At 40.2% G+C, this 27206-nt stretch overlaps 1 protein-coding gene across 2 annotated transcripts; it reads left to right on the top strand.

Annotated features, from left to right (window-relative positions):
• Window positions 1–2697: 2697 nt before the first annotated feature.
• On the top strand, window positions 2698–21497 carry MLH1 (mutL homolog 1). Of its 2 annotated transcripts, XM_027675697.1 has the most exons (19): window positions 2698–2837; window positions 4312–4402; window positions 4530–4628; window positions 5719–5792; window positions 6597–6669; window positions 7758–7849; window positions 9195–9237; window positions 9850–9938; window positions 11519–11631; window positions 12221–12314; window positions 12853–13006; window positions 13684–14042; window positions 14816–14964; window positions 16211–16319; window positions 17174–17237; window positions 17778–17942; window positions 18791–18883; window positions 19243–19356; window positions 19889–21497. In XM_027675697.1, the coding sequence occupies exons 1-19, from the start codon at window positions 2731–2733 to the stop codon at window positions 20054–20056; spliced, it is 2250 nt and encodes a 749-aa protein (XP_027531498.1). In that variant the 5' UTR covers window positions 2698–2730; the 3' UTR covers window positions 20057–21497. The 2 variants fall into 2 exon arrangements, with proteins under 2 accessions (XP_027531498.1, XP_027531499.1); XM_027675698.1 differs by lacking the exons at window positions 2698–2837; window positions 4312–4402; window positions 4530–4628; ... (3 more) ...; window positions 9195–9237; window positions 12221–12314.
• Window positions 21498–27206: the final 5709 nt, after the last annotated feature.

Here is a 27206-nt window from a genome sequence, read left to right as displayed (position 1 = left end):
TTCAAAAGGGGCTTTTGTGGAGATCTTTCATGCTTGGGGGCACTCCTGGCACCTGTACATATGGACAGAGTGACACCTTATAGCAGCCACCCTGGACAGCTGAGGACAAGATGTCCTTGCAAGGTAAAGCACCTTCTAGCAAGATACCGCCAGTCCACGCTTCACACACTTAGTTCTTAACACTCACAAAAAGTGGTTTTGCTTCATGCTTTACACATTCTTCCTGAGTCCTCTATCTTCCTGCCATTGGCTGGGAGCCCATTTAAAGCGAACTTGTGAAGGTATACCTGTCAGGATGGTTTTTTTTTCTTTCTGCAAAGTGAAAACTGCTTTCAACATTTTACAATTAGTGTATGATTCCAAACATGAAAACAGGCATTTATGAAGGGGATAAGAAGTCACTGAAGTTATATTACACTAGATTAAGAAATGCCAATAGTAGAGCATCTTCAACTGGAACGATGTCCATTTCTTGGCACTGCAGTTACAAGCAACACATAAACAATATGAATATACTCTGGTGCTTTACACTGAAATGCGCCAGATACATCACCCTGACAAGACACTGCAGTGTGGCTGCCCTCCTGGAGAAGCTTCTGCTTCTCTGAAGCTCCATTTGCAGCTTGCCTGAGAGAAATGGTGCTTACTGTATTTAGGGAAATGCAATTTAGAGTTGTTTTGCACCAGGAGGTGCTGGACTGCTGCCATTCCAGTACCATCTCTTATTGGAGATGGAAAAATAAAGAAATATACAATAGTACAGATAATCTTACATCCCTTTTGATAGTTGGTATCCTTGAGTTGTGAAGCCTTGAATGGGCCCCCACTGCAAGCGCACTGCACCACGCAAACCCCTTCTGTAGAAAGGGTTATCTCATTTTGGTCATTCGAGCTGTGGTAGGGTTTTCTCGCATAAAAAAATTCCATTTATCATTTCTACTGTCAAACAGAAAGGATGTTCACATGACAACTCCTTGCTGCATTTCTAGATAAGGACAAGGCCACGCAGGTGGTGTAATTGCTGATATGGAGGGGGAGCTGCTGGCAGCCTGCTCTGTTGCATGGAGCTGAGGTTCTCCTGCAGGTAAGGGGTTTGTGCAGCACAACATAGGCCCAAAGCCATGCTGGGCGTGCGGTCCACTAACTCCTTTGTGTGCAACTCTCCTGGTCACTACAAGAGCAATAGGTTTCATTGCATTGTGGCTAGGGTCTCTTCCCCAGCTGCAAGGAAGGGAATAGGCTTCCTGTCTCCTTTACACTGGTCATACTCGGACCACAAGGACCAGAACGACACATGAGGCTGTACAGAATCACAGAATTATTTAGGCTGGTAAAGGCCTCTGAGATCATCAAGTCCAACCTTCGACCAATCACTACCCTGTCAACTAGACCGTGGCACCAAGTGCCACATCCAGTTGTTTCTTGAACTTCTCCAAGGATGTTGACTCCGCCACTTCCCTGGGCAGTCCATTCCAATGCTTAACCACCATTTCTGTAAACACTGACAGAGAAAGCAAGAGATCGGCTGGACAAGTGTCTCCAAACCTCAGGAGACCCCAAAGCTTGGCACTTGCTGCCAAGTTTTAGCCATTGTACAAATGGCACAAATCTGCTTTATATTTTTGAGCAATTCCTGAGGTTATAGAGTAACTATGTGTACTGTGATTCCACAAACATATATCACAATGCATACAGGGACACCTTGGAAAGAATCCTGTGATCAGCACACATGCAGGAGTCAGACACCCAGTGCACTATGTCTTGCTGTCTATAGGCGCAGAGCTCAGCCTCGATGGACACAACCACCACAGTGCTCACAGCAGTTCACAGAATCACAGAATCACAGAACGGGTAAGGTTGGAAGGGATCACAGTGGGTTGGCTTGTCTGACCTCCCGGCTCAAGCAGGGCCATCCCTGCACATTGCATGGGATTCCATCCAGAGGATTCCTGAATACCTCCAGAAAGGGAGACTCCACAACCACTCTGGGCAACCTGTACCAGTGTTCAGTCACCCGCACAGTAAAGAAATTCTTCCTCGTATTTAGGTGGAAATTCCTGGGCATCAGTTTCTGCTCATTGCCTCTCATCTTGTTCTTGACACCACTGAGAAGAGCCTGGCTCCATCTCCTTGGCACCCATCCTATAGATATTTAATCACTTTAATGAGGGCTCCTCTCAGTCATCTCTTCCCACGGCTGAACAGGCCCAGCTCCCTCAGCCTTTCCTCATAAGAAGATGCTCCACTCTCCCAGTCATCCTTGTTGCCCTCCACTGTACCTGCTCCAGGAGCTCCATGTCTCTCTTGTACTGAGGAGCCCAGAACTGGACACAGCACTCCAGATGCGGCCTCACCAGGGTTGAGGGGTAAGTTCACCTTCCTCGCCCTGCTGGCAATGCTCCTCCTAATGCACCCCAGGACACCATTGGCCTTCTTGGCCACAAGGGCACGCTGCTGGTTCACGGGCAGCTTGTTGTCCACCAGGGCCCGCAGGTCTGACATACATCGCCCCTAGGGGCCGTGGCCACCCACAGCGGGGTCCGGGCCCCCCCTTCCCGGGCCCCAGACGCGGCAGTGTCAGCGCAGCAAGACCCGCACGCCGCGCGCCCTCCCGCCGGCAGGGGGCGCGCTCCCTCCCGCTCTGCGCACCCCCGCGGCACCCCCCCCGGTGCGTCCCCGCGCCGCTCCCCGCGCGGCGGCGGCCCGGGCCGCGCGCCTGTCCCGGCACTCATGGCCGGCGTGATCCGGCGGCTGGATGAGGCCGTGGTGAACCGCATCGCGGCCGGCGAGGTCATCCAGAGGCCGGCCAACGCCATCAAGGAGATGATCGAGAACTGGTAACGCGGGGCGTGCCCCTGGCGCGGGCCGGCCGTGCGTCGCGGCGTGTAGCGAGGGGTGGGCGTGGGCTCGGGTGTTGAGGAGGGCAGTGCCTGTGTGTGCCCGTACTGAGCGCACGGCAGGGCGGCTCTGTCCGGAAAGCTGCCTTCATGTCCGCGTTTGTGTTCGATGTGCTTTGTTCTTGTTCGAGAAACTTATGAATCGTTTACTTTCAGTGCCAAGTTAGTAATTCATAGGATCATTTAGATTGGAAAAGACCCCTAAGATCACTGAGTCAAACCATTAACCTAACACTGCCAAGTCCACCACTAAACCATGTCCCTAAGCAGCACATCTACACGTCTTTTGAATACCTCCAGGGGTGGTGGCTCCACCCCTTCCCTGGCAGCCTGTTCCAATGCTTGGCATCCCTTTCCGTGAAGACATTTATCCTAATATCCAATCTAAACCTCTCCTGGCCCAACTTGAGGCCCTTTCCTCTTGTCGTATTGCTTGTTCCTTGGGGGGAGAGATCAACCCCCAACTTGTCATAACCTCCCTTCAGTGATAAGATCTGCCTTGAGCCTCTGTTTCTCCAGGCTAAACAACTCCAGCTCCCTCAGCTGCTCCTCATCACACATATACCCTAGACTCTTCACCAGCTCCATTGTCCTTCTCTGGACTTGCTCCAGCACCTTAATGTCCTTGTATTGAAGGGCCTAGAATGGACACAGTACTTGAGGTGCAGCCTCACCAGTGCCAAACAGAGAGGGACAATCACTTCCCTGGTCCTACTGGCCACACTATTCCTGATACAAGCCAGAATGACATTGGTCTTCTTGATCACCTGGGTACACTGCTGGCTCATGTTCAGCTGGCTGTTGACCAGCACTCCCAGGTCCTTTTCCAACAGGCCTCCAGCCGCTCTTCCCTTGGCCTGTAGCACTGTCTGGGCTTGTTGTGACCCAAGTGCAGGACCCAGCACTTGGCCTTATTGAACCTCATATGATTGACCTTGGCTCATTGATCCAGATCCCTCTGTAGAGGCTTCCTACCCTCCAGATGATCAACACTCCCACCCAACTTGGTGTCATCTGCAAACTGACTAAGGGTACACTCAATCCCCTTGTCCAGATCATAAATAAAGATATTAAACAGAACTCTGTCTGATGTAGTGATCTGTATCAGCTGTGTGAAAACAAGCAGCAGATTCTGCAGTAGGTTTCAGTAGTAGGGAGTGAAGATCTGTGTATTGGCCTAGGTACCTCCTTAGTTTTTAAATTTCTGAAAGTTCTTCATAAGTATTGTGGATGGTGATTTAGAATTATGTATCACTGTAGTTAAAAAGGAAGGAGGCAGTAAAGATTCACACGTAACAGAATGAATTCCAGTATGAGTGATGGGTAGAAACAAATTATCATTTGTATGAGAAAAAATAAATTTTAAATCGTCGTATAGACTTTATTCTTTAGAATGCTTTTTTGGTTTCTGCAGTTTGGATGCTAAATCTACAAGTATCCAGGTAATAGTTAAAGAAGGTGGTTTGAAGCTCATCCAGGTCCAAGATAACGGCTGTGGTATCAGAGTAAGTAAATAAACTTGACAGCTGTATGCTGGTGTTTAATATGACCTTTAAAAAATTATTTCAAGTTATAAATGTTTTTGATCCTGAAAAACTTGCAAAGTGACTATTGCTTGTCTCTTTCCCATAGAAAGAAGATCTGGACATTGTATGTGAGAGATTTACTACTAGTAAACTGCAAAAATTTGAAGATTTGGCTAGTATTTCTACATATGGTTTTAGGGGTGAGGTGAGCTCTTCATCAAGGTTTTGAAACTGTTCATTGTTGCTATCCTGCTGTAATGGGGTATACATACTATCTCATTCCCAGTACTCTTTTGAGAAGCTTCTGTTTTCCGAGAGTCAGCCATGTGAATATAGTTCAAAATACATTTTTGTGTCTTTCAATGTTGGATGGATGCGTAGGGAGAGGTATACATTCTTCTTGTTTTCTGGAATAAGATTTTTTTTTTTGAAGTAAAACAAGGCCTGTTTTCTCAAATGCTGCAGGTAAAAGGCAGTGAAAAATCTGAGTGGAAGGTGAATCTTTGATGTCAGACATTTGTTCTAAAACCACACTTAAAAATAGGTTTTTGAAATGTACATTTGTCTTCCTTTGCTTTTGCTATTAAACAAGGTTATTATCAGATATACTCTCAGATATACGAGTTCTTCATATTCTCATAGGCTGTATCTAAGCTTTTCTGGAAGAACAGTCATGGACGAGCTTAGCTTTCCACACCAGGTGAACAACAAGATATATACGTATGTTGCCTGTGCTCAGATACGTAGATCCTTGCGTGCTCCAGAGGGTAGGCTGCATAAGTCCTCTCCTCACACACTTACAACATAATAATTTCCACAGCCAGTGGAATCTGGTCCTGAGCCTGGTTGCATCTCTGCAGACTTGTCCATTGAGTTTTCCAGGAAAACCGTTGTTACCTAACTCTGTAGTATTACCTACAGCCAAGAGAAGAACTTGGGTCAGGATGAAGAAATAAGAGCTAAAACCTTCCAGCTGTTTTTTGTTAACATGGAAGAAACAAAAGAGCCCAGCTGTAATAAATTTGCAAATTTCTTTTAGTTATGTTACATGGTTAACCATTTGCACTTTAAGAGGTAATGGAATGTTAGAAAGGCCAGAAGAAGGTCTCCAGATAAAAGTCAGCATTACAGGTATTAAAGTTTGTTAAAGCTTTACTGACCTGCAATTTTCTTTTAAGCTTTTTTATTAATTACTTGCAAGTGGCATATCAAAATTTAGCCACGCTGTTTAAAGTGTGTACACACCTCAGTGTTCTCCAGAGCAAGGTTTACAAAGATGCTTTCTCCTTTCCTAGGCATTGGCGAGCATCAGTCATGTTGCCCATGTTACAGTAACAACTAAAACAGCTGATGCAAAGTGTGCATTCAGGTATGCTACCTATGATCCATGTGACTGCTGCTGCATGGAATAACAAACAGATGTATCTCTTTTCAGTGCTCTTATTAAGGAGGAGGGTAGGGTAAGGGTAGTTACAAAAAAGACTTAGAATGTGAGAAAACATGGTTTGAGTGATTTTTTTTTCCAAATTGTAAAGGTAAGCTTTAGCTAAACAATGTATTTTAAAAGTTGGGGTTGGGGGTCAGGGAATCTTAAAGGGGATTCTACTTCAGCAGCTAATGTAGGATAAACACTTGTCTTTACCTCCATTTCAGAATAAAATTTCACAATTTGTATGAAACTATGCATCTGTATAACTTGCTGAAAGACCTACATGGGTCAGAAATCTCCTATGCTCAAAGTCCTGTTACAGTCAGAATGGAACTGATCTTACAGTAAAGTCAAGAATTTCTTGTTAGTATAACGGAAGTGTAAAGTCTAGTGGAAGAATTGTTATTAGGCCATGTCTCATTTTTGAAGAAAGATAAAATGCAACAATCCTGCCTTTACAGGAAAAGTCTCAGTAATACAATTTAAATACGCATATGTCATTATCTGCCCCTTTCCCACTTCTGTTATTCCCACTCCCTCACTGCCCTTCTGGCTCTTAAAATCAGTGAAAACAGTTTTCCTCTAGCAGAAACGTGGGGGGAGGGATTGATTCCCAATGGCCCAAATTCTTTGCTGGGAGGAGTGTGATGATAATGGGATTTCTTTTGTCTTATTCCATTGTCATCATCTGTGTCTGCCCTTCTCTAAATCTAGATGTTTGACAGCTTTTTATTTTCTGCCTAGAGCTACTTACAGTGATGGAAAAATTAAAGCCCCTCCGAAGCCCTGTGCTGGAAACCGAGGAACTCAGATCATAGTAGGCTTTGTGCCCATTTTCTCTTATCTCTTTTCTGTTCCCTGGTGGTTGGGCTTGCACCAATTTTGTTGTAAGATATGTGACAGTATCACCTTGTAAAATATGTTGTTTGGTTTTGTTGGGTTTTTGGTCTTGTTTTCTTCACCAAAGGCAGCGAGGTAAATTTCAGAAGATCCTCTTTTTTTTTTCCTTCTTCCTTCTGAGGACAGCATAGTCATTTACTATCAGAAATATTTCATAGTCCATCTGGACTGCTGAAAACCTCAGTGGATAGTTAGGGTTTACAAAAAGCTGGGAATATGGAGAGTGGTCTACACTGTATGAGCCTGAGTGAGAAGATGAGGGCTGGCGCAGGAAACTGCAAAACCACTGTTTTCCAGTCATAGCTTTGTTTTCCAGTCATATCTTTCATATATCATAGCAAGACTTGAATGTGAGTTGGGATTAGGATTGGCATTAGGATTATGAAGAATAAGGAGCTCAGATAGGGAAGGAGTGTCCATTTTGCACAGTGTGGGGTGGGAAGGGGAAGTCTGGCCTAGGAGTCTGCAGATGTGTCGCTGTTGTGGGAGCATACACCCAGCAAGTTTCACATGTCAATGTTTAGGATAATGTGTCTTAAAAAGAAGCTGGACTTTAAATTTCTGCCTTTCTCAGTGTAGCAGAAAAATAATTTACATGTTGTTTAAATAAATAGTGAAAATGTACAGTTTAAGTTGCTGTTCTAATTACATTAACAGCCTTGAGTGCAGCAACTGTTTTAGCATTTCATTAAAACACGGTGTAATCAGGGAATCCATTGTCATCTTTGGTAGAAGGTATATAACTTCCAGTGAAAAGGGAGCTGTAGAGTTGTTATTGGTGAAAATACTGATGTACCAAAATACTTGAAAGCATGTGTTTCTCTTGATTTGCATTTTGTTAGGTGAATCTAGAAGGTAAGGAATAAATTGAATGTTGATCCTTCATAAACTGAAGTATTCTCATAAAATTTGTATATAAAAAAATTAATAAGATGGATTTAGATTAACTTTATAGTAAGAGAGGATTTTAAAAATTATTTGTAATTGTGATCTTTCCCTCTGTAGGTTGAAGATCTCTTTTACAATGTAAATACAAGGAGAAAAGCTTTAAAAAATCCAAATGAAGAATATGCAAAAATATTAGAAGTTGTTAGCAGGTAAACTAAAATAGGAAGCTCCAATTTTGTATACAGTATGGCAGAAGTATGGGGTTTTTCAGAGGGACTGGCATGTGTGCGTTTGGTGTAATTTTTGTTGTTGTTGTTGGTTTTGTCGTTAGGCTTTTTTTTTAACTATTTGTTAGTATGCAGTGTCAGATAACAGTCCATCCAATTTGATATGAAAAATCCACAGGAGAAATAGTGTATTCTATCCATGACTATTAATTATTTGTAAGAATTCCAGCAAAGAAATGGTGATAGACTTGAACTCTAAATGCATTTAGGCTAAATAGAATCCATGTAAAAACTGCACGGGAGCATTGAGATTTGGCAAAATTCAAAAAAGCTGAACGGCAATTTCACATCCACAAAAAAGAGTAATATCACTTTAGCTACTGGATGTTCCCTTCCTGGGCCCCTTGGTTGCATTTTTTGCCATGTGCAGAGGCTTTGCAAGCAGTATCTACACAATCTAAACAAAAGAACTGCTTCACACTTTCAGAAAACACAAAAGGTAGCAAAGAGTAGCAAAAGTGTACACCAAGAGTTAGCCTGTTTCCCGAATGAGCTATTTAAGAGTCTTTACTGGGCAGGCAGACCAGTCAGGAGGTGGAGAATCAGGTCCTGCTGCTCTGTGGAACAGCATGATCTAAAGTCTTGCTGAGTTACAGGCTTCCAGCTCATTGGTATTTTGTTTTTCTCATTAGGATTTTTCTATTACTTAATTTTGGGGTTTTTTTTCCTCTTGAATTTTTGAATTCCCAGTCACAGCAGTCTATTCTCTGTCTGCATTTTTACATTTCTCATCTTGCAAGGTTCTGTGGTGTGTTTTTTTCTCACAATGCAGTAACTTCCCTAAAAGTTTGAGCCAAGGTTACGCAGCTGTAGTGTATCAGAACTCAGCCCTGGGATCACAGGCAGCTGAACCATCTGGGTAGGGGAAGTTAGAAGGGTGAGCTAGCCATTATTCAGATCCTTCTCCGTACTAGTTGAGACTTGAATCTGTTATATCGAGGACATTTTGCTGGTTTTATTTAGTTAAACCTATGAAGTGAAACTGAACTAACCAGGTCTATAGAAGTTGATCCTTTATTTTGAGAAATAAACTAATCTGATCCTTGAATTTCATATGGTTACAGGTGAGTTATAAATAGAAGACAGTTAATTTTTATAGTAGTTCAGTAGTTTTTATAGTAGTTCAGTCTACAAAAGCTCAGTTTGGCTCAAATAGCATTACTGTCTAACAGGAAGTGAAAGTGCCCATTACTAGCTACTTTTCAGCAATCAAGGCAAATAATCTTTTCTTTCACATACTGCAGACTTATGTTTACCTGTTTTTCAGGTATGCCATCCATAACTCAGGCATCAGCTTTTCAGTTAAAAAGGTGTGTAGATAAAGTCTTTTTAACTTGACTGTGTGTCTGTGTATATATACATAATATGTATAACTGAAAATTTGCACTGCATCTGTTGCAACAGGAATAGCGCACAGAGCCTTCCCATGTACTAAAATGTTGAACTGTAAATTGGTGCAGTTTGGATAGAAAGCATATCAGTTAGAAGTAAATAAGAAAAGTTTGTCAGGAGTTTGAAATTTTCTATGTGGTCAACGGTATGTTTTGGTTTAGCTTTATGAGCTGTTTCAGCTTCTCTTGAGAGTCTGAAATTACAAATTACTGTATGAAAGAGGATGGAGTAGATTGCCTTTGTTCTGTGGCATTGTTGATAATTATTTACTGAACTGCATGTGTTCCTCATTTTCCAAGATGGAGTTACTAACCTGAATGGGTCTGATGTGCTCTAGCAAATCTTGTAAACCTGTGCTGTTTACCATCTATTGCCTTTTTAAGCATAAATAAGTAAATAAGAATACAAAAGCATTATTATGATGTTATGTTCCATGCCTTTGTTTTAGAAATGCTATTGTTTAGTTTAAATATTTCTAAAACTTCAGCCAGAAATGTGAATTGATTGATACTCATTTTTGTTCTCTTTAGCAAGGTGATACCGTGTCAGATGTTAGAACCCTATCCAATGCCTCAACAGTGGACAACATTAGGTCCATCTTTGGAAATGCTGTTAGCAGGTATGTTGATATCAAGTTTACTTTTGACATTAAGTTTTCTAGTGAATCACCCTCCCTTTCTCTTTTAAAGACCATGGGTTGTGCTAACTTTCCTTTGAGGTGAATTGCAGAGAAGAGAGAGTGCTGCAATAAGAGAGCTCTCCCCTCTCTTGAAGAACATGTAGCTTTTATTTCTGTACTGAAGGGAAGAGGGAAGTCACAAAGTTGTTCCTTTAATGCACGAAAAGGGAACCATCTGCTTGTAACTTTCTGCATGCTTGTGCAAAAACAGCAAGCTGAACCTGTTTTCTCTACAAGTTCCTAGGCTCTTCCTATGCCTTGAAAATCTTATTGCTTCTTACCAGTCTGCTATCTGATAAATTTTAAAACTACTCACCATAGTTTTTCTGAAATCTTATGGTTTCTTATTTTGAAAAAAGCTGCATTAGCTAAGGCTGTGCAAATACGACAGAAAAGTTAAAACCAAATAAAGCCAATCATCTTTTGAAGACATACCTGCCACTTTAGGAAAAAATCTCTCTTTCACATTCAGCTGTGAAGAGTTCATTGAGCGGATTTGTCCCACAAACACTTGGGTGTCACTTTGATTCTGTTACCAAAGTCACACAGATATAATGAATGTAACTTTTAATGGAAGCACCTTTAGGAAGCACAGTAAACTAGAGAGGCTGGTTAGTATTAAAGTTTGTGATGTTGTTTTTATTTCTTTGTTATGCATTTGTTTTTATCTACTATGGATGCTCTTTTGATACAATTTTTCCTTTGTACAGTTCAGTACAGTCCATTTCAATTTAAATGCCTTGGTCATTTGTTTTCAAGCAAAACTTTTATTTTACCCAGTTGAAAATGATGTTATTTTGACTTAAAAATGAACACATTGATAAAAATCAATGATAAAAATGGTGCTCGGTATATATTGAGGTTGAATTGGAAATAGGTAGCCCTTAAGTCTTTTTTGTGTTAAATTTAGAAGTTGGCATAATGCCTTGTTAGAGAGTTGTGCTCACAAACTACCAAAGTGGATTTGCTTAACTAATGAAATCATGAAAATTATTAAAACTGTTATGAAAATAGTTAATGTTACGATCTGTGTGCGTGAGAAAGAGAAAAGTTTTCACATTTTAATGACTTCTTAACAGCTTATCAAGAAATATTAGATTACTAAAGCAGACAGAGAAGTCTTAAGAAAAAAATGTGTTCTCCCCTGGCTGCTGGCAATTTGGAAGTGTTCTTATCACTGTCAATGACCTACACAGAGAAATGCATATTAGAATTATCAATAAATTATAGTATTATGAATACTGTGATATGGTATTAAAAAGATAATGGGAGTAGTTTTACAGACTCTAATCATACAACATTACCAGTTTACATTTACTTAGGAAGAAGAAACAATGCAGTTCAGGTTAAATAATTGTTGTGGCCTAGCAATGAATGTTTGAATTCTCAAATAATTTTAATGTTTTCATTACTGTGATATAAATAGAATATAGATCAGTATATCGCTACTTGTGAGTACTGTTCGAAATTTGCCTCAACAGAAGAATTAATTTTTTGTTTGTTTCTGTTAAACTTAATAGAGAACTGATAGAAGTGGGCTGTGAAGATGCAAATCTGGCCTTTAAAATGAAAGGTTACATCACGAATGCAAACTACTCTGTGAAGAAATGTATATTTTTACTCTTCATAAACCGTAAGTTTGAAAAAAAAAGGCAGCATTTTGTACAGTGATATGTTGCTTAGCTAATAATCAGAAGGACAAAACTTTCTGCAGACCTACAAAATGTATAAGCCTTCTTAAACACATTTTGAGGAATAAGTATTTCAGTTAATTGTAGATCTTAAACTGTTTTTAGTTTTGTAATGTGCATCATGCTTTACACTCTAAATAATGAAAGCAGCTAAAATTGGACCTAAAGAAACTTAAGCTTTGGAGTATCAAGGTTATGATTGTGTCCTGCCAACTTACACAGAGTGATCTCTTCATTCTGTAAGAACACTGGCCTGAGATGCAAGAAACCTTGACTGTATTGAAATAATAAAAAGGTAGTTTGGTTATTTTGGTATTTGTGGAAAAAAAAAAACTTACAAAACAAACTAAGACAATGCTGTCTATTCCTAGTTTTATATGAAGAATAAATAGACCTCGGGGGAAAAATGGGTATAACAGATACCCTTTGAAGATACCAAGCGTGAAGTTGTTGGTCTGAAGGAGTGGTTGGGCGCTGTGCAGTGTATTTCAGCTGGGCTCTTTGGAAATAGCCTTTTGTTCTGTGTTTCAGATCGGTTGGTAGAGTCAGCCGCTTTGCGGAAAGCCATAGAAACTGTGTACGCTGCTTATTTGCCAAAAAGTACCCATCCATTCCTATACTTAAGGTAAAGTAATAGGAAGAAGTAGCCTGTTTATACTATTTTGCAGGATATAGCTAGGGTGAGTAGGTTTAGAAAAACACTTCTGTTCCTGATAATAATGTTAAGCACTGCACTGAGGTAATTAATCACCAGACAGGAGATAATTAAATCACATAAAATCTTAAGAAGACAGACCTTATTTTTAGAAGTAGTGAATGTCTGTAACTTCAGCTGAAGTCCTTTCATATTAATTCATGAGACAGTGCAAGTAAAAGATATTTCTAAAACCAGGTTTTTGTAGTTATAAAATAGAGAAATTGGTTTAAACGTATTGGTTTAAGCTGATTTTGGTGAGTTTGGAGTAGAGTCCTTCAGATCAATTATTTTTTAATGTACTAAACAAACCTGACTGTAATGTAACTTTAGCAAGGTTCAGAATCTTTTTGACTTCTTTGCACAGAGTAATGCCTCCAAGCTGGAGAAATTTTGTACTGAACCAATATGTGCTCTCTCTACCATCCATGGGATATTTTAGGTTAACTTCTTTTAAAATGTTTTTCAGTCTGGAAATAGCTCCCCAAAATGTAGATGTGAACGTGCACCCTACAAAACATGAGGTCCATTTTCTTCATGAAGACAGTATTCTGGAGCGTGTGCAACAACATGTAGAGAGCAGGTTATTGGGCTCTAATTCTTCAAGGATGTACTTCACTCAGGTAAGAACATATGTGAAGTGACTGCAGCTCTGCACTATTTTAACCATCAGGGATACATATACTCTGTTCAATAGTACAGTCTATGCAGGGATTGGTAATCATCAGTGTTCTACTGGTACCTTGAGATCTTTGCTCTCTATTTCAGGGATGAAATTGCTTTAGTGTACCAACGTTAACAATGAAGCAAAAGAGAGAAAAAAACCTATGAAAACATTTTAAATACTTCTATGTCAAGTACCTGACCAGTCTTCTTTATTTTGCCTTCACATGTGGTAAATTGGTTTTTTATTCTGCCCTGGTTTATGTGAAGATGTGACTGAGGAAACTGTTCTGTGTATTTGACAACACTTTTAATCTGACCAGAAAAAAATCAGGAAGATTTTCTAATCTCTCTTTATCTAGAGCATAGCATAAGAATTACAATAATTTTTTTTCCTTTGAGACAAAGGAATGTTAACTAATGATTTTAACTGCTAAGATGATGACATTCACTCTATGCGGATAGCAGATGCAAAGCTGGTGGCCTGTTTAAGCACTTGACACTGTGTTTTTGGGGTTTCAAACTTGCCTCTGAGCAGTAAGATAGTGTGAGAAGTGTGGCTGATCTCTCTGGTTTTGTTTTCTTTTTTTTTCTTGCTGTTCAATCTCTTTGCTTCCTCATATCTGTCTGAATGAAGACACTGCTTCCAGGGGCTGACTGTTCTTCCAATGAGGTTGTAAAATCAGCAGCCAACTCTTCTGTGGTTACCAAAGGAACCAGTGATAAAGTTTACGCACATCAGATGGTCCGCACTGATTCCCGAGAGCAGAAATTGGATGCTTTTCTTCAGCCAGTGAACAACTCCCCAAAGACAGGCCCCGCTGAAGTGACAACAGAGTTTGATGCAGGACCTCTGGAGGGTGCAAGCAGACCACAGGATGCTGAAATGGAAGAAGTCAGTGATCTGGTTGAAATGGCTGATGTTCACGAGGACATAGGGAAGCCTGGAGGGCTGAGTGAGAGTGGGCACTTGTCTCATGAGACAGTGCCTTCTCGGTAAGTCTCATCTTTCCTGAGGTGGTACAAGGCTACCTGTTTATTTCATAGCATGGCCCTAAAACTGTAGGTTTTTCTGATCTCTTTGGACTTCCGCTTTTCCAGAAGGGAAAAATTTCCTAGAATAACTCTTCATGACATGTTGTTGGGAAATTAAACTTAATCCGTGAACTGTAAATTACATAACTTGTGATAAATTTTGTAACTGGAATGAGATTTCCATTCATACTGAAAGGCAGGAAGCAGTATAAATAATGACATCAGTTTAGGGAGGTCATACTGGTCTGTCTCTTTTTGGAGGCCCCCCATCCTACTACATGAGTAGTATTTTGCAGAATTTTGCAGAGATTACCCTAGTAAAGATAAAAGTGCAGCTCCTGCAGGAGCTGTTACAAGAGGTGAAAGTTGTCTGATGGAATCTGATTTCCCCTTCCCAGTACTACAGAGAAATTATCATGAAAAAAAAAATCATTAGAAATATCAACATTTTTTCAATGAGTCCTTTAGAGGCCAGTTTGCTTGGTGCTTAAACAATTGTCTGATGTGATTGGTATTAGTGTGTCATAAATTCTCTTAAAATTCTGAACTACCTTTTCCTAACAGATTATGCCTCGGAAGCAAAATAAAATAGTCTGTCACTCTGGGAATCTCTGGGAAACTGTCTACATTTCTTGTGTTAATGTACAGCATGTGAATTGAGCATCCCTTCTGTTGCTGTGTTTTGCCTAAGTGATAGGAGAATTGACCTAATTCCTTTTGGTTTGGTATTGCAGAAAGAGACCACGGGAAGACACAGACGTAGAAATGGAGAAAGATGACACCATAAAGGACATGACTGCTGCCTGCACCCCTAGAAGAAGAATTATCAATTTGACTAGTGTATTGACTCTTCAGGAGGAAATTAGTAACCAGGGACATGCAAGTAAGCAAGGTTTTTGCTTCCCAAGATTATTTTTATTCCACCAACTCATTATTGTTGTTTGAACCGCTGAGGAAAAAGGTATTTAAAGGGAGGCCCAGTCAGTTCACTGTGCTCCTAAGCAAGCTTTTAACAAAAGCTTTTGCTTTTCATTTTCATTTGTATCTGTCCCACTTACATGAAACGATGAAACTGATAAAATATTATTCTCTTTTCTGGTAAGAATTGTTATTGTAATAGATAACTTTTTTATAAATTACTAAAAGTCTTGAACTTTAAAAAGCATGTACTTACACTTTACTTGTGCTTCAGAAAATGTTTTGCAGAAGACTGGTAATTCTGAGCCAGTAATTCCATATCTGGTAGTAACTGCTTAAATACTGAAATCAAAGAGTTGTCCCTGAGTCATAAAATATCCAAAAATGTCTCAAAATACACAATAAAACTTGTGAAGCTCCCTGAAGTTGTGTCTTGACTTCACATGTGTAAGAAATACCTATGAGACTTTGGAAAGAAAGAAATCTCTCCTCACAATGTTACCTTTTCCGGTGGAATTAGGGTAGTGTAGTGCTTTGTACATGCTGTGACTGCAGTGCTGTGCTGAGCTTCTGTAACGAAGATGCTCCCAAGGACGGCAACCAGTGAATTTTCTTTGTGGAATGCCTAAAATGAACTCCTAAGGAATCTGACTTCTCATATCTTTCCCAGCCTTCTCATTCATATATATTAAAAAACTTACTTAGTGAGAGAAAAATAAAAAAATTATGAAAAAAAAAATTATGGACCTATTCTATCACAGTTTCAGAATTTAATCTGACAGTACTAGATTGTATTGCAAAGCTGGTTTAAATCTGCAGTTTTCTTTGAAGTATGTCAGTTCTCCCTCACTAATCTCCTATGGCTGGAAATTAATTTTGGAAGGCTATTCAAACACAGGGATGTTAATTTTATTTTTTTTAATTTGCGTTTGTAGTTTAACTGTTATATAACTGTTCTCATAGATGCTTTAATAGTATGAGTGTGCACGGAAATTATTAATATTTCAAAACATGTGAATAATTGGTAGGACAGGCCTATAAGAAGAAGCAGGGTTATAGTAGTGACTGAACAATAATCTGAGACTTTAATGCTAAAAAGACACCACTCGACTGAATAAATGAGAGCAGGGTTGCAAATATGAAATCCAGAATTTATATATAATTATGAAATTATATCCTTTTGTTTCTTCCACACCCCTGCCTTGTTTCAGAACTTCAGGAGATGCTACATGATCACTCCTTTGTTGGCTGTGTCAGTCCACAGTGGGCTCTGGCCCAATATCAGACAAAACTGTACCTTCTCAATACAACAAAACTCAGGTAAAGAAACTGTTAGACTTGTTGGCAGCTGAAATAAGTACTGAAGCTAATTAGAAGGAAGGAAATTACAGGAAAAACAACACCATTCTCTTGTTGCCTATCCTAAAAGTCATGAGGCTAAAGATTTAAGCATTCAGTTCGGAACAGTGGAAGCAATTCTGGCCCACGTTGGAGAAGTTGCAGGGAATCAGTGTAATTAAAATGCCAGCTACTGTATTGTGTGCTCATAGACAGTGGGAAGGAAAAGGCTTTTTCTTGCTTTATGATCATCTGTCTCCATGATCTATGATCATTATCATGATCTGATTCAGGATCATCTACAGCACATTGTATAAAGATGAGTAAGCAGAAGCTTCAGAAAAGTCCTGTAAAACATTGTATCCAGTTGGTTTAAGAGTATCTGCAGGACATGATTGTAACAAAAAGTTTGTAATTTTGCATATGCAGCTTTACAGGGCCAGCTACCTAAATTTTGTAACAAATCAGAAAATATACTTGAGATAGACATGTCTATCAATTTCCCAGCTCCTGTGCATTTCTTGCAGTGCAGCAAATGAGTAAAGAAGTTTAAATATAAGTTTTCGGGGAATAAATTGATATTGGTTTGATGCTTCAGTATGTAACATTTCTGCACTGGTGTGGCTGATGATGTCAGAAACCAAGAAATAGATTTAACTGTAAATATCTAGATAGTGCATGTGAATCTTTAAACTCTTTAGTTAAAGGAAGATATTAATATGACTGGATATGTACATCTGATGTTTCCGGGATGATTCTTACTTTCCCTTCTTAATTATGGTAACTTGAAGAGATGTGATCCTGTCCATACAACTAATTTTTGTGCTTCAATTTAGCCAAGAACTCTTCTACCAGATACTTATTTACGACTTTGCAAACTTTGGAGTCTTAAGGTTATCTGTAAGTATAATTTTACAATACATCCTATATAACAAGGTTTTTTAAAAAAGTCTGTCCCGTCAGACAAATGCATAGTTTTGGTTGCATGGTCAGGTTGGTTATTGTCCACTACAAGAGTGTTGTTTTGTTTCTTTTACAGTAAGAACAGAATGTAGAATACTCTTAATTTTTTGTGTCTTCTACTGTTACATTGTCATCCTGGCTGCTTTTTATTAGTGCCAGTTGTAGATATTCACCAAGTTTTGCTGTTGCTCATTACATTAGGAGAAATAATTAATTTGAATACACAAACTACAGAAATACAGTGTTGATTGCCAGTATTTATCCTGCAAATATTGCAGTACTTGGCAGGATTGGGGACTGCACAGAACTATCATAAAGAAATTAAAACCTTTTTAGACTGGTTATGATAAACAGAACTGTTTGTTCTGCAGGGCAGATGTGGCATATTGCAGTTAGTTATTATGTGAAGAAACAAGCTATAGATTTCCAATAGACCGTGCTGTTTGTTAACAGAAGTTATGCCTTCTCCATTTTTAGGAGCCAGCTCCTTTATATGAGCTTTCAATGCTTGCTTTAGAGGATCCTGAAAGTGGCTGGACGGAAGAAGATGGCCCAAAAGAAGGGCTTGCTGAGTACATTGTGGAGTTTCTGAAACAAAAGACTGAGATGTTGAAGGATTATTTTTCTCTTGAAATTGATGAGGTGACTGCTGCTATAGTAATAGACAGTATGAATGGTGAACTTGGTAGCGTTCAGCTTGCAGTTGGACTTGATCTTAAAGGTTTTTTCCAACCTAAATGATTCCATGATTTTACATTTTGGTAACAGATAACTGCAATAGTTTGTTTGCAGTGCTTAGTATCACTAAGAACTAGCTCCAGTACAATTTAGATGGCTTACTCCTTTCATTAAAAATGCTCAGGACTTAACGCTGCCTTTAAGAAGGGTGCTACACAAAGTTTATATTTAACTACTTACCAAGTCACAGAATGGATAAGGTTGGAACCCATTCCCAGTGCGTGATCTGGTCCAACCTCTCTGCTCAGACAGGGTCATCCTAGAGCACATTGCACAGGATTGCATCCAGACAGTTTTTGAATGTCTCCAGTGAGGAAGACTCAGCAACATCTCTGGGCAATCCACAGTTTAGTCATTGCTTCCATAACTAGAATGCAGATCTCTTAACCAACAAGGTGTGCATCCCTTACTTTATACAAAAGTGAACAGCTTCATCAAGCCCAGGCACTTCATTTGGATATTGTCCTGGGAAGTGGGATCTGTGTAGTCAGTGGCTAGAGCTAGAGGAAGAAGCTGAATTCAGGTTTTCCTGAGTCAAGTGGCTTAAATCCATGCCTTGTGAAGTTAAACAATGCCAGTAACCCTCTTCCTGCAATGTCTGCCTAGCGTCAGGCTTTAAAAACTTGTAGCTTCAGCTACTCCAAAGGCTCACTGAGTTTGGTAAGAATCAGTCTTACAGTACGTGATAGTTTTGGTGCATTTACTGCAAGAAAGAACATTTTTTTTACTGAAGCAGCAATGTTGCCTTGCAGGAAGGAAATCTTATTGGGTTACCACTTCTGATAGACAACTATGTTCCACCGCTGGAAGGACTGCCTATGTTTATCCTTCGATTGGCCACAGAGGTATATTCTGTCAATGATTTTATTAATTTGCAATTACTTTTTTTTACTTCACATTTAAGCAACTCCAGCCCTTCCTTTGCAATTTCTGGTGCAGCTTAAATGTACTGTTATGTATTCCAGACACTTTTGCTATGGTTACTGAATAGTTGTGCTTTGCCTCTGTATTCATAACTCCTGACTGAATGAGCCTGTATTTTGATTTAAAAGTCTGCACTCCTACACTTTCTTTGTTCTATTCCTTTACCTTATCAGCACAAAAATGGCCAATACATTATTATCACTTTTCCATATTAAGACACTCTATCAAGTCTCTGACTGCTACCCAGATTCTGTAAAATGACTTATTTTTCTTGTAACAGGTAAACTGGGATGAAGAAAAGGAGTGTTTTGAAAGCCTAAGTAAAGAACTTTCCATGTTCTACTCCATCAGAAAGCAGTATATAATAGACGAAGCCAATCCAACAAACTCTCAGGTACAAGAATACTGTAACTAGTCCTATGAACACACAACTAACAACCTATAGGAAACTTCCACTCTTTCAGCTATAGACTTCTAATCCCAGCTCTTTCAGTGAAGTGAATCAAGTAGCAGTGTGGCAAGATTCTGAAACAATGTGGCTTAAATTTTCTGAGGTATTATATGTGTTGAGAGAACCTTTTAACTTTGGGCATTGCAGTGTATTTTATATTATTACAAGAGCCCTTGGCCTCTGAGTTTGGGATGCTCAAATATACTTTCATGGTATATTTCTATAGAAGAATAAGGATGCATATAAATTAAAAACGACTGTGTCTAAATATCTGCTTAATTATTCCGTTACACTCACCCATTCTGCAATTACTTTACAGAGCTTAAAATTAACTTGACTATATAGAATGAACTTCTTTAATACTAGCAGAATTTTACAGTTGCTGTAGTCTTACATTTTAAAGTTTTTTAAGGAATGTTCTCCTCTGGTAAAAAACTTCAGTTTAATTGTTTGTCCTTTTTCTCCTGTATTTCAGAATGAAGATTCTGATTCTGGTTCAAAAACATGGAAATGGACTGTGGAACATGTGATTTACAAAGCTTTTAGGACTCATCTTTTGCCTCCTGAACACTTCGCAGAAGATGGCAACATTTTGCAGCTTGCTAACCTGCCTGACCTGTATAAAGTTTTTGAAAGATGTTGAGCAAGTAGTTATTACAGGCTGTTTTTTTAGATAGGCACCATTCCTTTTATGTTCAGTTTTATATAGTAGAAGATAAAGCTGGAATCTTGATGGAGGAAAGAAAAAAAAGGGGATTTAGTATCATAGTAAACTACTGACATGACAGCAAATAGTCTATTTTCCTTCTGTTGATCAAAGTATAAAAAGAATCATTTTAGCTTTTTCTAAACCCAACCCAGGTTCCTAAAATAAAATTTCCACTTATGCTCTGAGTTTCCCTATTAATCAATCTGCTAACAGAATACAACTTCTATTGCAGAAAATTAAGTGGGTTAAGTGATTATGAAAGAAGATGGAGCTTAATTTAGTTGAAATGTGAGTGCTTTAACTTCGCTTGCTTCTTCAAAGTGAAACAGAAAAAGGCAGGTAACGTGTTTTATGACTGTTGTCTAGTACATGCAATGAGAATAGACATGCAAAGCACTTAAAATCATGTTACTAGAGAAGTTAGTCTTGTAATATTTCAGGCCCCTTGCTGATATAAGCCAAACCCCTTCCCTCTTAATTAAGGAATCAGAAAATAGAAATGGGAATGGTCTGGCAGATAGTAAATGAGCATGCACACATAATATTCGTTGTCTCAAATTTATTGAACAGGGCTGGGAGATCTGCTACATACAAGGCTGTGCCCGAACAAGGAAAGCATTATTCTAAGTAAGTCCAAGAGGCATCTAGCATCCAAAAATGAAAGCAAGCTTGAGTTTTTCAGTGTAAAGATTTCTGTTCCATTTGAAAGCAGCTCTGGTATAAGCAGAAGCATGAACGCTCTTGGATTGCAAAGGTCCCAAACCCTGCCTTGTTTTGAAGGGCAGCAGTTTGCAACAGGAGAGCATCTGATATGAGTCCAAAAGAATAATTCCTCTCAGAAGGGCATCTGGTGGCTCCAAGTAAAGTCTAACACAGGGGCTGTGTAACTTCAAATATTTCAGGGGTGTCAAGTGCAGACACTGACTATTTCCTGCCTGTGATGTGCCAGCTTAAAAAGAGTGAAGTTCTTAATAGCAGAAAACCACATTGTTCCAGAAAGCATCTTCTTCCTTCTGCTCCTCCTCTTTGATGGCAATCCTGTCAATGGCATTACTGGAGAATCATGTCTTCCTGAGCCAGCCAGCCCAGCAAATGAAATCTGAAGCAAGCCACTGGCTTGAGTTGGCCACAGCCCACATTACTTCCTGGCAATGACGGGGCACTGTCATGGTGCAGAATATAGGAACTACTACTGGAAATTACATTTGTATTGTGATTCCACTGTATCTTGCCCTTGCTACAGTGCGCTTGTTTTGTTATTTCAGCGTACTGGTGTATCACTTTCCTAAATCCAAATCACATATAATGGCCTAATATATCAAATAAGTAAATTTGATTAAATATGAAAAGCTCCCTCCGTGGAACATCCAAAAAAGCCTGGACTCTGACATGTACATGTGAGAAATGTCTATAGATAACCACAGACATGCTTAAATTGTATGTTAAGTCTGGTAGCATGTGCACTGTCATGCCATGTGAAAATACGAGCTCCTGATCACACTGTTCTGCAGGCTCCTGACCCTCACAAAACTAATAACCCCAAAAATCATAAGTATATTCTGAGTTATGTTCATTTTCTCCCCTTTTTGGTATTTTTTTCACCCTTTTGGTATTTAATAGAAACTTGATTACATAGTGCCAAGTTCCTTGCACAAAATGAAAAATACTCTTAATAAAGCTGAAATAGTTTGGTCTTGTTTTTTTTTCAATTGATGTATTTCAGAGCTTTAAGCAACCTAATACAGATTAACTGCCTCCCAATGGGTGAAAAAGGCAAGAAATCTTTCTTACAAAATATATTTTGAAGTTAAGATAGCAATAAGTTATCAATCAAAACATTCCTAAGCTTGTCATGGATACATGACAAGCAGCTAATGGAATCAGTTTGGTCAACAGCTTGCTGGGTTTTTTTTCCTTTTAGATGCTTCATTCAAATCTGCTTCTTGAAACAAGTCTTTTCTTAAATCTCATTTTCAAGCCCGATGAAAACGTAACGTTACAAAGTGCACACAGCCACACTGCTGTGTTTCCAACAGTTCACAGATTCAGCTTTTCAAAACCAGAAAACCTCAGGGTGAACTGCTTTCTTACCTGCTTGTTTAGCTGCTGAAATCAGTTCAAATACTTGTGATTCCCAGGAACACAGAAGAATGATATGAAAACACTTCTCCAGGCCTGAGATGTGCTCAACACATTAAAGTCTAGATTCTGCTATTATTTTGTTGTTTTTCTGAGCACTTCTATCACAAAGAACAAATCAACTTTGAGAAATCTACCATGACAGCCAGTATCATACTGTCCCTGCATCTCAGTAAGCCAGAGGCAAGGTCATTCGTCTCAAGCTCCTTCCTTCCAGTTGTTGAAACAGTAAAGTTCAATTGTGCTACTTCATTTCAAAATTCACCTACCTGCTGCCAGGTGACTTCTCTAGGTGACACCAAAATGAGCAGTGATCGTTCTTCAAATGCAATTCTCTGACTCTGAAAGGAGAGTCCACAAAGCAAAAACTTTCCCAAGCTGGGAGACACAGCTGTTTCACCCTGACTTTACTGTAACAATTGCTGTATTTTTCCTACTGGGTATGCTTGCAGGACACTACTGCCAGAGGAACCATCCCTGAGCAGCTGGTATACTGTCCCATAAGGACATCTTGGAATCAAAACATATCTGGGGTACATGGATAACCGCTGACCACTTCAGAGCTGTTCTGAGTACAAGGTAAGTCAGCTTGCTATCAGACTGCCATGCCAAGCAACCAGTCCATTACCATGACCTTTCACGTGAACAATCACCTCATTTTCACTAGAAACAAAAGCAAGCAGGTTTCTTTAGAAAAGGCTGGTGGAAAGTGCTTCTGGGGATGTCTTTGAGGTACTCGAGAGCAGAATCATCCCTGGGAAGGGCAGGATTGAACAACAGTTTTTGAGTCAACTTTGCTGGTATTATAGGTATGTTTGAGAGGAGCAAAGAAAATTATTCCAGATTGAGTGTTTTAACTCCTTTCTATACCGTACCTATGCATTTTAAATTTACAGGAGATGCAGCCTTTCATGGCAGCAACCAGAACTGTCATTCCCTTTGAATGCACCAAAGGGAATAACTTCCTTGGCAAACTTCCCATGTAAGAAAATGTGGATCTCAAGTTAACTTAATATACAGAAAACCTGAAAACCATATGCTACAGGAAGAAAGGATGCTCCTTTAGGAAAGGCTTGCAAAATCTTTACCTTACATTTGGCAAATATAACTAGTCATGTTTGGTGTAACAAAATATCTCCCCCTCAAGGATATTCTGGCACTAGTGCATATGGCTTGTTCTGCTTTGCAGTTAATACTTTTGTATCAATTCCCCTTTCCTACTTTTTCCCCCTGAGTACTGAAATGCAGGAAGAAACAGACACTGAGAATAGGTTGAATTTCTTTGATATCCAGAGGAATTCCATATTGCAGGTTGAGGAAGGTGTTCAAGTAAAGTCACGAGTTACAGACCTTGATGAAGTTGATAGGTTTAATGGACCTTTTGCCTTCCTATCCCAGATGCATTTTTCTAACTGAGTTTAATACTTCGTTAGGAACATTAGGAACATAACATAGCAATATTAAAACATAAGGTTTGAATTTATTTTTTTTTTATTCTAATGGTTTATTCTTACTGGCATCTTCTGAAACAGACTTGGATATTCTGAAGCAATGTAAGTGATAAACTTCATCCTGGTTTTTCTTTTTTTTTTTCATTCAGTAATCACAGAAGAGAATTTTAGAAAGAGCAGACTGAAGCCAATGTAACAGCTTGCTGCCTTCAATGTATATCCATCTTCAATGTGAAGGAAGTTAGACTGCCTAATCTTTTAGTCACACACTTCTTTACAGAACTGTTATTTGGAACAAAAAGGCAGGTGATGATTTTGCTGTAAAGGCTTAGTCATGGCTAGGCTTCGCGAACGAAGATTTGGGAAGGGCTCTACCCACGTTTCTTGCAAGCGTGTTGGTGGCTAAAAAGGCCAATACAAGAAAGGCATGTCCGGTTGCAAAAGATACAGCAGAAAGACTCCTTAGGTGGTATATTCTGTAAGGCTCGATTCTTTCTGCGTTGTCTTTTCTCCTCAAGGGTGATCCTGCGCGCTTTCTCAAAAGCATCAGCAGCGTTATAAATGGTTTGTCTCCAGGCCTCCCGATTGGAGGCCAGAGTGGACCAGTTATGGTGATCAATATGGCCAAGGCTGAGTTGTTGCTTCAGGGAGTCCTTGTATCTTTTCTTCGGGGCTCCTCTCTTGTGGCAGCCAGTGGCAAGTTCACCGTAAAGCAGGATCTTGGGGAGGCGGTGGTCCTTCATCCTAGAGATGTGCCCAGCCCAACGCAGCTGTGTGCTCAGCAACATGGCCTCAATACTTGTGATTGCTGCCTGTTCGAGAACAGATGTATTGGTCACATAGTCTGACCAGTGGATGTTTAGGATTGTGCAGAGACAGCGTTGATGGAAGCGTTCTAGGAGTCGCAGGTGGTGGCAGTAGATGACCCATGATTCGGAGCCATATAAAAGAGTAGACAGCACTATGGCTCTGTAAACACTGATCTTGGTACTTTTCTTCAAGTGTTTATTTCGCCAGACTCTTTTATGAAGCTTTCCAAAAGCACTATATGCCTTCGCTAACCTGTTATCTATCTCCCCGTCAATCTTACCATCCGAGGAGATGAGGCTGCCTAGGTAATTAAACTGTTGGACTGATTTGAGTTCTGATTGGCCGATGGTGATGTGGGGATGATGGGGGACTTCCTGAGGTGCAGGTTGATGGAGAACTTCAGTCTTCTTTAGGCTGACTTCCAGCCCAAAGAGCTCAGCAGCGTCTGCAAAGCAGGATGTTAAACGCTGCAGAGCTGCTTCTGTGTGGGCAACAAGGGCGGCGTCATCAGCATAGAGCAGCTCCCGGACAAGATGGTTCAGGGTCTTGGTGTGGGCCTTCAGTCGCCTTAGGTTGAATAAGCTTCCGTCAGTACGATATCGTATGTAGATACCGTCCTGATCATCGAGGTCTGCCGTGACCCTTTGGAGCATCATACTGAAAAAGACTGTGAATAGGGTAGGAGCGAGAACGCAGCCTTGTTTCACACCATTCTTTATTAGAAAGGGCTCAGAAAGTGTGTTGCCATATCTGACTTGGCCGTGCTGATCCTCATGAAGTGAGATGATCATTTTAAGGAACTTGGGGGGACAACCTAAACGTTCCAAAATCTGCCAGAGACCTTTTCTGCTCACAGTATCGAAAGCCTTGGTGAGGTCGACAAAGGTTACATAGAGACCTCTGTTCTGTTCCCTACACTTCTCTTGCAGTTGTCTGAGAGCAAATATCATGTCTGTGGTGCTCCTGTTGGCTCTGAAACCACACTGACTTTCAGGTAGAATTCCTTCTGCTATAGCAGGTATTAGTCTGTTCAGGAGTATTCTTGCCAGGATTTTGCCAGCAATGGAGAGCAGAGTAATACCGCGGTAATTTGAGCAGTCTGATTTAGTACCTTTCCTCTTATACAAGGTGATGATGACTGCATCACGAAGGTCTGAAGGTAGTTCGCCTAGTTCCCAACAGCACACCACAAGCTCATGAAATTTAGCATGGAGTGCAAGGCCCCCATGTTTCCAGACTTTGGGTGGAATTCCATCCACCCCAGCTGCCTTGCCAATTTTCACCTGCTGTATGGCCTTGAGGGTTTCTCCTAAAGTGGGGGCAGTATCCCATTCGTATTTCACCGGTTGTTGTGTGATGGACTGAGGAATTGCTGAGTCTTGTACTACACGGTTGGTACTGAAAAGAGTCTGAAAGTGTTCAGACCATCTATTCAGAATGGAGGTTTTATCTGTCAGAAGTGTTTGACCATCTGCACTGAGTAATGGGCTTTGGACTTGGTACGTAGGCCCGTATGCTGTTTTCAGGGCCTCATAGAATCCTTTGTGATCCCCTGTGTCTGCACATAGTTGAGTTTTTGCAGCTAGATCGGTCCACCACTTATTCTGGATGTCACGGAGTTTCTGTTGGAGCTTGCTGCATGCAAGACGAAAGGCTGTTTTTCTTGCGTGACAAGATGGCAGTGCAAGGTGTGCTTGGTGGGCAGTTCTCTTCTTCCTCAACAAGTCCTGGATTTCTTGATTGTTTTCATCAAACCAGTCCTTGTTCTTCTTGAGGGAGAACCCTAAAGATTCTTCAGAGGATTGCAGGATGCAGCTTTTAATATGATGCCAAATTGTTTCAGGGGAGGAAACTGCAGAGTCTGTGGAATGGTTTTCGAGCCTAGTTTGAAGGTTTGCCTGGAATCTTTCTCTTACTGTGGCTGATTGGAGATCGTTAACTTGGAGTCTTCTCCTTGGGATACTGCCCCTTTTGGGTTTGAATTTGAGATTAAAGTTGAGTTTACAGCGCACAAGCCGATGGTCTGTTTGGCATTCTGCGCTGGGCATCACGCAGGTGTGGAGGACATCGCGGACATCTCTCCGACGCACCAAGACATAATCAATGAGGTGCCAATGCTTAGACCTGGGGTGCATCCAGGTTGTCTTCAGACTATTTTCTGCTGAAAGATAGTATTAGAGATGGTAAACTGTTGCTCCGCACAGAATTCTAGCAGAAGTCGACCATTATCGTTGCAGTTTCCAACACCATGCTTGCCTAATACTCCTTTCCAGGCTTCAAAATTCTTACCTACTCTGGCATTGAAATCACCAAGGATAATGATCTTATCATCTGCGGGCACCTTTTGGGTAAGGCAGCGCATACTGCATCTCACCTAAAAAATCCATTGCGCAGGCTTGAAGGCTTTACCCACATGCAAAAAGTCCTGTAGTGACGGGCGAGGGTCGAAACGGTAGGTGAAAGGTAAAGGCTTAGTAGTAAAGTGAAATAAAATGTCTGTGAAGGTATTTTCAGAACATCTTTTTTATGTAGCTCTTGCTACATAAAAATGTAGCTCTTGCAGACTTCACTAGCATCACTTTCATTTCAGTCTCCTCCTTTCTTTTCCCCTAGTACTGCCCCCAGAATACTTTGTTGGTGCTGTAGCCTCAACTCAAACAGAACTAACCAAGTGACCATGTTTA

Source organism: Neopelma chrysocephalum, unplaced genomic scaffold, assembly GCF_003984885.1.
Source record: "Neopelma chrysocephalum unplaced genomic scaffold, ASM398488v2 Primary Assembly neopelma1_26, whole genome shotgun sequence".
Lineage (NCBI taxonomy): Eukaryota > Metazoa > Chordata > Aves > Passeriformes > Pipridae > Neopelma > Neopelma chrysocephalum.
This window is presented reverse-complemented; position numbering and strand designations above follow the sequence as displayed.